The 14,717-nt window shown below is 39.6% G+C and overlaps 1 protein-coding gene across 3 annotated transcripts in view; it reads left to right on the top strand.

The window, feature by feature from the left end:
* The window catches only part of vps13d (vacuolar protein sorting 13 homolog D), a 323,941-nt gene that overhangs the window by 88,209 nt on the left and 221,015 nt on the right, over window positions 1–14,717 (top strand). For all 3 annotated transcript variants that reach the window (XM_063033119.1, XM_063033121.1, XM_063033120.1), the window contains exons 20-23: window positions 3,031–4,068; window positions 5,347–5,437; window positions 10,639–10,765; window positions 12,398–12,578. In XM_063033119.1, the coding sequence (XP_062889189.1) occupies window positions 3,031–4,068; window positions 5,347–5,437; window positions 10,639–10,765; window positions 12,398–12,578 (1,437 nt within the window). The remainder of the gene's footprint in view (window positions 1–3,030; window positions 4,069–5,346; window positions 5,438–10,638; window positions 10,766–12,397; window positions 12,579–14,717) is intronic.

Raw genomic sequence — 14,717 nt, 5'->3', positions numbered from 1 at the left:
AGGACTGAAAAGGAAGGGAAAAGTAGGGGGAGGGGAAAGAGAGAGCTAGAAGGTGATTGTTGAAGCCAAGTGCAAGTGGGAAAGGTAAAGGGCTGGAGAAGAAGAAATCTGATAGGAGGGGAAAGCAGACCATAGGAGAAAGGCAAGAAGAAGGGGGCCGAGTGGAAGTGATAGGCAGGTGAGAAGAGGTCAAAGACCAGAGTGGGGAATAGAAAAGAGGAGGGGTGGGATTTTTTTTTTAAGTGGAAGGAGAAATCAATATTCATGCCATCAAGTTGGAATACAAGGTGCCCACCAGATGGAATATAAGGTGGTTCACCTTCATCTTGAGGGTGATCCTATCCAGGCACATGAGATTGCCACAGAGTGCCATGTCAAAATGGAAATGGGAATTGGAATTAAAAAGTTTGGCCACTAGGAAGTTTTGTTTTTGTCTGATTAGTGGAGGTGCTCGACAAAGGGGTCCCCCAATTTAGGACAGGTCTCATCAATATCAAGGAGGCCGCATCGGGAGCACTAGGTACAGTAGACAACTCCAGCAGATTTGTGGGTGAAGTGTTGCCTCACTTGGAAGAATTGTTTGACGCCCTGAATGGAAGTAAGAGAGGAGGTGAATGGCAGGTGTAGCACTTGGACGACTTGCAGGGGTAAGTACTGGGATAAAGGAATCACGGAGGGAGCAATTCCTGGAGAAAGCGGAGTGGGGGATTGGAGGTAAAAGTGCGTTTAGTGGTAGGATCCCTTTGGAGATGGTGGAAATTGCAGAGGATGATGTGATGTTCATGGGGTACATGGAACTCTATCACTGGTGTGACAGTGTGAAGATGTGGTAAGTGTTGATGTTCAGGAAATGGAGGAGATGTGGGTGAGGGCAGCATCAATAGTGGAGGAAGGAAAACCCTATTCTTTGAAGCAGGAGGACATCTCACACGTACAGGAAAGGAAAGCCACATCCTGGTAACAGATGCAGCAGAGGCAAAGGAACTGAGAAAAAGGAATAGCATTTTTACAGGAGATAGGTTGGGGAAAGAGGTATAGTCAAGATAACTGTGGGAATCGGTAAATTTATAAAAGATGTTGGTTGACAGTTTGTCTCCAGAGATCAAGAAAGGGGAGGGAGGTTTCAGAAATGGCCTGATTGAAGTTACAAGCAAGGTAGAAGTTGGAGGCAAAGTTGATGATCTTGACGAGCTCAGCATGGGTGTATGAATAGTTACTGCACATATGGAAGACCTTTAACCCATCAAGCTTGTAGCAGCCCTGTATTAGAGCAACGCTGTTATCTCACTCTGCTTCCCTCCCCTAATACCTCTGCAAATTCTTCCCTTTCAGATAGCTTTTGTACACTGTGATTGAATCTGTCTTCACAACTGCGCAGATCATAATCATTGCTGTGTAAAAATGTTATTTTGCATTAGTTTTGGTTCTTTTTGCCAATCATCATCATTCTGCACCACTGGTTCCTCACACCTCTGCCAATTAAAACAATATCTTTGCCTATACCCTACAAAATTGTAAGTAATCTGAGATACCTGCTCTGCAATCAGTTCTAACTTTTACACTTGATTAAGCTCATCATCCTTGGGGAGTTATTTTGGTAAATCTTTTCTACCTTTACCTGTACATGCTAGAACTGAGCACAATACTCGAACTATTGCTGAACCAAAGTTTTATAAATGTTTAATCACAAACAAGAGAAGATCTGCAGATGCTGGAAATCCAGGCAACACACACAAAAAGCTGGAGGAACTCAGCAGGCCAGACAGCATCTATGGAAAAGAGTAAACAGTCAACGTTTTGGCCTGAGACCCTTCATCAGGACTGGAAAAAAAAATGAGGAGTCAGAGTTAGGAGGTGGGGGGAGTGGAGGAAGAAAGGTGATAGGTGAAACCTGGGGCTGGAAGTGTTTAAAGTAAAGAGCTGGGAAGTTGATTGGTGAAAGAGATACAGGGCTGGAGAAGGAGGAGTCTGATAGGGGAGGACAAAAGGCCAAGAAAGAAAAAAAAAGGGAAGAAGCACCAGAGGGAAATGATAGGCAGGGAAGGAGATACGGTGAGATGGGAATGGGGAATGGTGAAGGAGAGGGGTGTGGGGCATTACTGGAAGTTCGAGAAATCAATGTTCCTGCCATTTGGTTGGAGGCTACCCAGACGGAATACAAGTTGTTGCCCCTCCAACCTTTGTGGCCCGACCGCCACAGTAGAGGAGGCCATGGAATGGGAATAGGAAGTGGAATTAACATGGGTGTCCACTGGAAGATCTTGCTTTTTCTGGTGGATGGAGCACAGGGGCTCAACAAAGTGGTCTCTCAGTCAGCATCAGGTCTCACTGACATACAGGAGGTCACATCAGGAGCACCAGATACAGTAGATGACCCCAACAGACTCAAAGGTGAAGTGTCGCCTCACTGGCAGGGACTGTTTGGGGCCCTGAATGGTAGTGAGGGAGGTGGTGCAGGGGCAGGCATAGCACTTGTTCCGCTCGCAAGGATAAGTGCCAGAAGGGAGATCAGTGGGGAAGGACGAACGGACGAGGGAGTCGCAGAGGGAGCGATCCCTGCAGGAAGTGGGGAGGGGGGATGCAAAGATGTGCTTGGTCATTGGATCCTGATGGAGATGGCAAAAATTGCAGAGAATTATGGGCTGGATGTAGAGGCTGCTGGGGTGGTAGGTGAGGACAAGACGAACCCTATCCCTGGTTAGGTGGTGGGAGGATGGGGTGAGAGGATATGTAAATGTTTATCAATTTCCTTGCACATCTACTTCATGTCTATTATGTTACCTTATTATTTGTCTTTTGCCATCAAACCCCATCTGTGGATTCTTAAAACCTCTAATAAAGCATAAACTACTGGAAACAATGAACAAGTTGGGCAGATTTTCCTAAAGCGAGAAAAATGGTTTTGATGTGTGCCCGCATGTCAAAAATACTTATTCTCAGAATTAGTTGGTTAGTCGGAAGTATTTTGAAATAATCTATGCTTGTAGCAGGAGTTTGGAATAGCCTTTAATTTGTTTCCTTATTGTGCAGGTAACATTAGCGAAGCATGTTTATGAACAGGTCCTACAGACACTGGATAACCTGACATACAGCGAGGACCTCAGCAAAATCTCACATAGTTCAACTGCTGATGTGTCAGACCACCATAATGTTCCTTCACCGCTGAGAAGCCTTAAAATCTCTGATCTTCAACGAGAATGGAAAGAGAGTGGTCTTTTTGGCCGAGTGAGCTATCCATCCACTCCCGTTGATTCCTTTCCAATTCCAGAGTCAAAATCATTCACTCAAATTCAAGCTAATTTCTGCATCTCTGAGTTACAGATTCAGTTGTGTGGTGATCTTGCACTGGAAGCGCAAGGATTGGTTAGTTTAAAGTTTAAAGACTTTGAAGTTGAATTCAGTAAAGACCAGCCTCATACTCTGTCTATTCAGGTAGCTTTGCGGTCACTACTGATGGAAGATTTACTGGAAAAAAAGACAGACTCTAAGTACAAGCATTTAATGGTGTCCAGAGGAGCACCCAAGCCTTCCAGCTTTACACAAAAGGAATATTTGTCCCAGTCTTGTCCTTCTATCTCCAATGTAGAGTATCCTGAGATGCCACGATCCCTCCCAGCCCACATGGAAGAGGCACAGAATGTGTTCCAGTTTTACCAACGGCCATCCTCTACACAAAGAAAACATAAAGAAGACAAAGATTCAGAATGCCTTCGGACCCCTCCACCATCCCCAAGATTGAAAAGCTCTAAGGCGTGCTGTACCAGAACAAATTTTGATGATTCATTAGTGCATATTAATATTTTTCTTGTGGATAAGAAACATCCTGAATTTTCCACACGTTACAATAAGGTCAACAGGAATTTGGATGTGGACTTCAACTGCTTGGATGTGCTGATTACACTTCAGACCTGGGTAATGATTTTGGATTTTTTTGGGATTGGATCAACAGCCACCAATCATGGCTTGAAACCCCCTGTGGAAGAACTTCAACCTCAGGCAAGACCTGATGAGACAGATGTGTCATCTGATGCTCGCCAGGAGCCAGTAAACACAAAGTTAGATCTGAAGGTATTTGATTTATACTGTTTTATAGATTTGTATTATATTCAGGAATGCGAGGTTCACCGTATGAGGAATGTCTGGCAGCTCTTGGGTTGTATTCCCTGGAGTTCAGGAGAATGAGGGGGGATCTCATAGAAACATTCCAAATGTTAAAAGGCCTGAACAGATTAGATATGGCAAAGTTATTTCCCATGGTAGGAGATTCTAGGACAAGAGGGCACGACTTCAGGATTGAAGGATGTCCTTTTAGAACTGAGATGCAGAGAAATTACTTTAGACAGAAGGTGGTAAATCTGTGGAATTTGTTGCCACGAGCGATTGTGGAGACCAAGTCATTGGGTGTATTTAAGACAGAGATAAATAGGTTCTTGATTAGCCAGGGCATCAGAGGGTATGGGATGAAAGCAGGGGAGTGGGGATGAATGGATGAAGTGGATCAGCCCATGGTTGAGTGGCAGAGCAGACTTGATGGGCCGAATGGCCTACTTCTGCTCCTAAACCTTATGGTCTTATGGTTTTTTTCTTTCTGAGATGTAGGTAAGTAGTAATCGGAGGTGGAGGGATTATTACTGTAGGACTTTTTTTTAAATGTGTCGTACCAAGCAAGTTTTCATTTCAAGCAAGTTAACATCAGAGTAGTCTGATTGCATGAGCAGCCTGCTCAGAAAGTCAAAAGTATGCTTACCCAGCTGATGTTTCCATGCAAGTAGTTGTAATATGCTAATTGCCTGAATCTTACACCTTGATAAATTAATCATCCCTGTGTCTTCTGTAATTTCATGAAAATGTTTCAAGAATTTTCAGGGTTGGCAGGTACAAAAGAGACTAGGGTAGCCAAGATTGCCATGGATTTTACTTAGTCAAGTCCGATTTCAGTAAATTAATGCAATGATTCACATATTTGTTTACTTATATTGCAGAATCTGGCTAGTTAAGCCCTTAAAGCTAGTGATTCCACCATTTATTCAGTGTCATTTGTTTGGGGTCTTTAACTCTTGATTCACTGAATCACTGGTGTCCAATTTGATGTTCTTTATGTCTTGGCAGCTTAGGTCTTAATAGTGTTTTTTAAAAATTTCTTCTCATTGCTGGTTGACTTTTAGTAAGTTTGCAGGTTTGAAAAGAATACTGTTTAATGCAGTTAACTGATAAATCCGATTCCAATGAATCAGTCTGAGCTGGTATAATTAAAGTATTCATTCACAATTCAGAAAGGTTCAAAAAACATGGATATCGTGTAGTTGTATATGGAAGGAGTTTGCTAATTGTTTTTCCCCCTCTGAGGTTCACTCGCTGTCTCTGGTGTTAAATAAGAAGACAAATGAACTTGCCAAAGCCAATGTGTCCAAACTGGTGGCACATCTTGCATTGATAGGTAAGTTTTGAATACTGTACTAGTATGTTATGTAATTTCTAGGTCAAATGTGTTAAGTACTGTGAGGAAAGTTAGATTGCTAGGTCATTGCAGGTGTGATTAAGTACCAAAGAAGATTGAATTTGGTTGGTTGCAAATCTTATATCCTGCAAGGCAGAAGGTCCCAATGGAGTACCTGGTAAGGCTCTGAAAACCTGTGCCAGCCAACTAGCGGGAGTATTCAAGGACATTTTCAACCTCTCACTGCTACGGGCGGGAGTTCCCACTTGCTTCAGAAAGGCAACAATTATACCAGTGCCTAAGAAGTATAATGTGGGCTGCCTTAATGACTTTCACCCAGTAGCACTCGCATCGACAGTGATGAAATGCTTTGAGAGATTGGTCATGACTAGACTGAACTCCTGCCTCAACAAGGACCCGAACCCATTGCACTTTGCCTGTTGCCACAATAGGTCAACGGCAGACGCAATCTCAATGGCTCTTCACACGGCTTTAGACCACCTGGACAACACAAACACCTATGTCAGGATGCTGTTCATCGACTATAGCTCAGCATTTAATACCATCATTCCCACAATCCTGATTGAGAAGTGGCAGAATCTGGGCCTCTGTACCTCCCTCTGCAAATGGATCCTCAACTTCCTAACCGGAAGACCACAATCTGTGCAGATTGGTGATAATATATCCTCCTTGCTAATGAGCAACACTGGCGCACCTCAGGGGTGTGTGCTTAGCCCACTGCTCTACTCTTCATATACACATAACTGTGTGGCTAGGCATAGCTCAAGTACCATCTATAAATTTGCTGACGATACAACCATTGTTGGTAGAATCTCAGGTGGTGACAAGAGGGCGTACAGGAGTGAGATATGCCAACTAGTGGAGTGGTGCCGCAGCAACAACCTGGCACTCAACGTCAGTAAGACAAAAGAGTTGATTGTGGACTTCAGGAAGGGTAAGATGAAGGAACACATACCAATCATCATAGAGAGATCAGAAGTGGAGAGAGTGAGCATCTTCAAGTTCCTGGGTGTCAAGATCTCTGAGGTTCTAACCTGGTCCCACCATATTGATGTAGTTATAAAGAAGGCAAGATAGCAGCTATAGTTTATTTGGAGTTTGAAGAGATTTGGCATGTCAACAAATACACTCAAAAACTTCTATAGTTGTACTGTGGAGAGCATTCTGACAGACTGCATCACTATCTAGTATGGAGGGGCTACTGCACAGGACCAAAAGAAGCTGCAGAAGGTTGTAAATCTAGTCAGCTCCATCTGGGTATGAGCCTACAAAGTACCCAGGACATCTTCGGGAGCAGTGTCTCAGAAAGGTAGCGTCCATTATTAGAGACCTCCAGTGCCCAGGGCATGCCCTTTTCTCACTGTTACCATCAGGTAAGAGGTACAGAAGCCCAAAGGCACACATTCAGCAATTCGGGAACAGCTTCTTCCCCTCTGCCATCGAATTCCTAAATGGACATTGAATCTTTGAACACTACCTCACTTTTTTTTAATATACAGTATTTCTATTTTTGCATGTTTCTTCATTCAACTCAATACATGTAATTGATTTACTTGTTATTTATTATTATTTTAAAAAAATTTTTTTTTTTTCTCTCTGCTAGATTATATATTGCATTGAACTGCTGCTGCTAAGTTAACAAATTTCATGTCACGTGCCGGTGATCATAAACCTGATTCTGATTCTGATCTGCTTTCATCTTTGAGTCAGAGAATCATACCCACTTTTCAGCCTATTCTTTCATCAAGTAATTAACCAAGTGAATAAATATATCCACTATGAATTGTGATAGTTCATATGGATCAGCAGTAAGAAAGTGATCTTCCTGCCTATCATTTCTATGTAGAATCAGTGTTCAGGAAGGAAAAAGAAGGATAGCCTTGCTAACTTTGGGCTGGTTAGTCCATTGTCAGTTGAAGAAGAGCATTTAAAATAAAAAGGTTAAGGTCAAATTCATGATTATGCGGAGCTGTGCAGGGCTTTATTTAAAATTGTTAATTTTGAAGAAAATCTAGTATTTATAAAAATAAGGTAGCAGACTAAATGTATGTGGTTTGAAAGAAGGTTGTTATAGCGTTACAAAGTCGCAGAGAAGGACAGCACTGAAACAGGCCCTTTGGCCCATCTAGTTCATGCCGAAACTATTTAGGCTGCCTACTCTCATTGACCTGCACTGGGACCATAGCCCTCCATACCCCTTCCATCTATGTACCTATCCAAACTTTTCTTAAATGTTGAAATCAAGCTAGCATGAACTTCTGCTGACAGCTCATTCCACACTCTCACAACTCTCTGAGTGAAAACGTTTCCCCTCATGTTCCCCTTAAATTTCTCACCTTCCACCCTTAACCCATGACCTCAGTTGTCGTCCCACCCAACCTCACCCAACCTCAGTGGAAAAAGCCTGTTTGCATTTACCCTATTTTTACCCCTCAATGTTATATATGTCTATCAAATCTCCTCTCAACCTTCTGCATTCCAAAGAATACAGCCCTAACCTATTCAATGTTTTCTTATAACTCAGGTCTTCTAGATCTGGCAATATCCTTGTAAATTTCTCTGTACTCCTTCAACCTTGTTTCATGTAAGTAGGTGACCAAAACTACGCACAGTACTCCAAATTAGGCCTCACCAACATCTTAGACAACTTCAACATAACATCTCATCTCCTGTACCCAATACATTGATTTATGAAGGCCAATGTGCCAAAAGCTTTCTTTACGACTGTATCTACCTGTGATACCACTTACAATGAATTATGGACCTGTATTCCCAGATCCCTTTGTTGTACCACACTCCTCAGTGCCCATTCTAAAAAAATGTAGTTATGAACAGAAAAAGAAGTCAGACGAATGGTTCAGTGACAAGATGATCATGATTTCAAAGCAATTTGCTAAAAGTGAAGTTTCTTCCACACAGAAGGTAGTCAAGAATTAGAGAACAGTCCCTAAAAGGTTGGTGGATTTAAATTTCAAGGAAACTTTTAAAAGGCAAATTAACATACACTTGAGGTTGATTTTCAGGCTCCCAGGTAGGGATTGAATTATGCTAAATATAGCACTGGCTTGATGGACTAAATACTATAATACTTCTAATGAGAAAATTTCTAGCAGCGTAAGTAAAAGACTAGCATATGGTCATGAACTAAATGATTTAATTTGGTTAATGACTTAGACTTGGAGGGAATAGCACTGAAATTTTCTTGTATCACAGAACTGGGAGTGAGCAAACCAAGAAGAATATTCAAAGATTTCCAAGGCTATATAAAAAAATAGTGACAGATGTAATTAATTACATCGAGTAATACAATTTAGGAGCAGAAAATAAAGTCTATTATACACATGATGGGAATGGGCTAAATCTTATTTGTTAGCAAGCTGACCCAAAGATGAATATAAATCCGTGAATGTAAGGACAGGTACCGGTGTATGGAACATCAAAAAAAAGACCACAGAATCTGGCTTTTATAATTAGGAGCAAAGATATTGTAATATTAGCACATGCAATCATTATCTCATAATTGCTACACTATGTGCAATTTTAATGATCTGTTTTATTTTGTTAAATTTATAGTTACACTGTTAAACTCACTACCATCTCTCCTGGTGGCAGACACATCTTTCCCTACAAGCCATGTCCAAGACATTTTTGTATCCTAATCAGAATGAGTGATGGTTGGTCTTCACTCAAACATGACAAATTATAGAATCTCTTCACACCCATTCCGGAAAGTTCAAGTAACACCTGTCCTAAACTATTGCCTGAAGGATAAACATGTCTGCAACATGATCATCCTGACCCATATCCATTAAAATATTTAACCATTTTTTAAAATCATCTCCCCATTCTACATAATGTAACAAATAATCTTTTGTGACTGGTATTCAGTTATTTTGGATACGTCTTTAAGAGACATCATACGGCCTTCATGTGTTGTGGCTCCATATTTTAGCAGTACTGTATACTGTACTCAATTTTGAAAAGTAGTGTCCCACCACTAGATGTCACTGAACCTCTGTTAGAACTTCAACAAAGAACATAATATGGTAAAATGAAAAAAATGCTCCTTATTTACACTGAGAATTCCCCAAAATGCTTTGGTAATAGAGATTTACTCTAAAGTTCAGTTATTGGTTTATGAAAGCGTGTAAAATTGTTAGTCATGGCTGGATTTTTATTGAAAAATTTATTGTACTTTAAACTAATCTGACAATTTTTTTAATGAACGTGTATAATCTGGAGTTAAAAAGATGATTAATTGTAAAAACCTAAAAAAAGGTCATTTCTTTTTTCAATGCTGTGTCTTTGCAATGTGTTGGACTGAAAATTATTGCATTTGTCAAAATAGTTAAGCAAGTAATTTTGCCAAAGTTTTACTTAATCAGAGGTTAGCTCAGGTACATAATTAAAGGTTGACCTATCCAACAGCAGCCATCCAAAAATCTATAATTATTTTGTGAACTAACTGACTTTTGCTAAGAATCGCGGTGCAGCCCATGATCGCAATGCAAAACAAAATATTGAGGGCTCCCAGCCTTGGAGTGTGTGTACAGATGTTAAAACTTGATCCCTAGTCTTTAAGCACAAAAGCTGTTCACCTATCAAGAAATAATAGATGTTAAAGTCAAGCTAACTCATCCCCTGGCCTGCTCCTTTTGTTCTCAAATTGGTTCTTATATTCTGATATTTAATCTGTAGTACATTATTGATAGGCACCTCATAGTGCAATCAATCTAAGTACCCATGAACAACACCACAAAATGGTAGGGCACCCATCCAAATGCTCTTTTAAGTTCCCAGTCTCTTTGGAATGCTCTTGAGTTTTGGCAAGGTTTTCTCCCTACAGTTAAAGCTTCTACTCATACCGTGAGAGAATAGAGCATACTTTCAATTTAAAAACAAAATAGGTGAAAGGTTTTGTATATTTTTGGCATGGCAGCTGAGTAAATCTATATTCCTGGTCTGATGGTTTGTTTAGATCTCCTTTAATACAGATTTATAAAAGATTAATAGATGTTGAAAATAGATTTTGATAATGCTCAAAAATAGGTTATGGTAATGCTGTTTGAAGACTTGTGAAATTGTTAACATTTTGTAAAGGCATTGAACTGTTCTACCTGTCGACCTGCATGTCCCTATCTCTGCTGTGCTAACTGAGATTCACCTCTTGTATTCTGCAGACAGAGACTTTGCTTTGCAAGGCAGTCTTGGCAGCCTTTCATTAAGTGATTTGACATCTCATGGAGAGCTGTATAGGGAGCGCTTCACCACCAGTGGCAAAGAGGCACTAGTGTTCAACATTTACAAGTATGTATTTACAAGTATGCATTTATAAGTATGTGTGTTTTTATTTAAACGATTAAGTTTTACATTATCTTTGCAATGTTATAAAAGCTGTTTCCGAGAACTTTGGAAGTAAACCTTTTCAGTGAGTTTAGCGCATTTATCTATGTAGTATAAAATCACAAAGTGAAAGAATGCTTGCATTGGTCATTGAATTATTATTGTATGAGATCCTCAGTATCACAGGATCCTAGAAGGTTTCTCCTGTTTCTGCAATAAATTCTAGTCACTGGGTGTTTAAAAAGCATATTTCTGCTAATGAAATTCTCCCCCTATTGTATTTCAAAGTAATCTGCACCAGAACTATGCTGAAAAAAAAGAAAATTGCAGGTGTTGGGATTGTAATGAGCATGGGTGCTTGAGGGAGTAAACTACAGTTGCTATTAAATCTTGATTGACACTGTAAATCAAAGAAACTGCTACTGATCTTAAAAAGTTTCTTTTGCCTGAAGTAAAATATGTTCAGTACAGTTGGCAGGGAGCCTCACGTTCCATTAGTACTAAGAAAAAACACTTTTTCTGTTTTCTACACCTTATGCATCTATGTATCAGTGAAAAATATGTGAAGCAGGATCTGTCTCTTGCCACCTCTCCCTCCCCCACAGTCCTCTCCATTCAAATTTGTAGCTGAAAGTTTGTGAAGACTGCAGCAACTTGCAGTATTTCTAATGGTGTTTTTTTTAGTAAATACTTAGGTTCTACTAGAAACACCTTTAAAACAAGGACAGAGGAAATTGCAACCATATGCTATACCTTGTTTGTGCACCAATATAGTTATGCTAGAGTATCAGTAGTTTGATGTCTTATGGAGGCTATGTATGCATGTTATTCAATAGTTTTAAAAGCATAGTCATCCTGGTGCACCTAATCAAATTATATGACAAAATTTTAATAGATTTCTGCAAATATTTATAGTATTTTTATATCTGAAAATTAATTATTAAACTTGTGCTTTGATCTTTTTTCCTACTAATTCACTACTGCTCCCACTGTGTAACACTACATATTTTTGGAAAGATCTTAGCATGCGTACCACTGAAACCTTGAGAGCCACTTTTCTCAGAGAATTTAGTTATGACAGCACTTATTTTCTTCATCATCACGTCCTAAAAAATCCTATAGCATCAATCAATATAAAGTTTACCCAGCTATGACTTATTACCCTTGTTAGAGAGAAATGGTGGTTCTAAACAACTTGGATTTAAAATTCATATTCCTCCATTCACATTACGCCAGGGGTTCCCAACGTGGGGTCCACAGACTCCTCAGTTAATGGTAGGTGCCCATGGCATAAAAGAAGTTGGGAATCCCATCCTATACCATCTCAGGATAATTTACAAGGTATTTTTGAAAATTCAGTTTCTTTCATTATGTCATCCATAGCATTCCCCTTGTTCTACACTGCAATCGTTCAATGTGTTTATAGTAGCTTTGCACGTGTTAATGAACTACCACTCCTAAGCCTTTTCACCACTCACTTTCTTTTCTCCATTGAGGCACAGCTCATGACATTAGCAGTGAACATTAACATCAGCATTAAAGATGTTGTTTAAGTGAAAGTTGCTGAACATAACATTTTTAAAAACTTAAAATCAGGTATGGCCGAGCAGATCCATTGCTACACCGAGATTGTGACATGAGAGTGAGTTTCCAGATGGCATCGGTGCAATATGTGCACACCCAACGCTTCCAGGCCGAGGTGGTGGCATTTGTACAGCACTTCACGCAACTGCAGGATGTACTGGGGAGACAGAGGGCAGCCATAGAGGGGCAAGCGGTAAGATGTTTACTTTCCCAATAGTGTACGGCAAAGATAAGCATTCAAGAAATGTAATGCTATTGTAGAATTACTTTTTGAAACAAGAAAGCTGGCTTAAGAGTACTCAAGCCAGTTGCAGTTATTCATGAGTTCTTCCAGTTCAAATTGATTAACTCACCACAGAGTGATTTTTCTCATCCACGTGGCTCAGTGCATACTGTCTTTACCAAATAAGACATTATTTAGGAGCTGGAGTCCTGCTTTTTGTAGTTTTCACAATGTTACACTCTCTAAGTACTCTGGATGCATTATATATTATAATAGAGTATATTAATTCTGGAAATCTGTGCTGGACAGTTAAATTTAAGTATACTGTAGAAGCTACTGGTTGAATATTTAAATACATAGAATGTATAGCATAAAAGGAGATCATTAAGTTTGTTGAGTCTGCACCAGCCATTTTGACCAGCAGTTCAAATAATTCTGTATCTTTTCAGCTTTTCTGCTTCATATTTATCTGGTTGCCTTTTTATCCAGCACCCCATCAGACAGCTCTCCATTTAATTGATTGAAACAAAAAGTCAGCATGTCTCTTTCATAATACAGAAGCCTTTAGAAAGCTATTCAGCTTAGATTTGTATCACAAAATTTAGGCAGGTGGTCTCTATCTAATATTAGCTAAGTGAAACTGGAAAATCGGGGGATTATATCTTAAAGACAGTCTGTGTAAATTATGCTATTGTACTGTTGAACTGATAAAAGAGTGAAAATATTGAAGATAAAAGGAAATGTCAAGTATTTAATGTATTGCCATGTTTAAAAGGTTACACATTATGATCACTGGATGAGTTGATCTGTTGGCTAAATGTTAAATTGTCAGTTTACTCTTTCTGGGATTAAAATCCATTCCACTGGTGATCTGTAGGACTAGATGTATTCTGTAGACACACCCAAATTGGAAGGCCTGGGTCTAACATTTTGTTCCCACCCCTCAGGGCTATAGCTAGCTGACATAGCTTCAACCTTAAGTGCTGATATTCCACCTGCATTTCTTTTACCAGATTTACCAAAGAACAGCCAAATTGTTCTTTGAGGCTATAACTATTCTCTGGGGTGCTTCTTGACATGCCTTTAATCATCAATTTTTATACCAGTATCTGTAATTGTAGTGCTAGATGTTTGTCTCATTTAATCTAGGCAGGCAGTAAAAATGTATGTATCCATCATTACACTAAACTGAAACCCTAGCATCAACACAGTGAAATTCTAATGATGGAAATACAGCTGGGATATTGAAGCTCTTCATTGTTACTGGTGGATATGCTATTGATTTGCAACATTTTATGTTGCGACAGAACTATTGTCACTGCCCATTAATTCTTGATTTGTTGCTTTCTATATGGCATCTTTTATTACTTTAGTCTTAATTTTGTCCATGTACTGGTATACTGAAGCACTTACAGGCCAAAATAAGGGAATTGAGCAGAGGCAGAGATAATGGTGAAAACTGAGAGGAACTAAAGGAAGATGAATGGATATGAATGTTTCAGTCCTCTCTGCCGCTCATTTGCTGGACATTGCCAGTCTTGAAATAAGGATGCTCTTGGAATTACCTCTTCTTGTTAGTGTTGAATTATCCACCACCAGGCTCAGCCAGGTGTAGTAGGACTTTAAAGCTTTAATGTGAACCATTGGCCATGGGAATTATTAGTTCTAATTCTATGCTGCTTGCTTTCTAGTGAAATTCTGTGGTTGGCCTTGCAAGGTTTTTCCTTGTGCATAAGGGAAACAATGCAAAGCTTTTTTCTTGGCATTCAATCTCAGATCATGTGTATTGGCAAACCTCACAACATATGCCAGTGATGTTAAACCTGATTCTGATTTTGAGCTGGCAACATGAGGTGAAGTTGGGCTGTAATGCCAGAGTTTACATTTCCAGCCCTTTACTTAGGCACTAACACTTGACAGGATGTTTAAATGACCATTTCATTTAAGCCCCTTGTGTAATTTTATGTATTTACTTTATTCTTTAAAATAAGAGTTTATAAATCACCAATTAAGTTTCTGTACAATTTGAACCATGGAATTTCATGTGCAAAGCTACTGAATAGCAAAGCATTTTTTTTACCAAATATTTACTAGTTTCCTTTTCCATTC

This window comes from Mobula hypostoma, chromosome 25 (assembly GCF_963921235.1).
Source record: "Mobula hypostoma chromosome 25, sMobHyp1.1, whole genome shotgun sequence".
NCBI classification, from domain to species: domain Eukaryota; kingdom Metazoa; phylum Chordata; class Chondrichthyes; order Myliobatiformes; family Myliobatidae; genus Mobula; species Mobula hypostoma.
The sequence above is the reverse complement of the archived record's forward strand: the minus strand, read 5'-3'. Positions and strand labels throughout refer to the sequence as shown.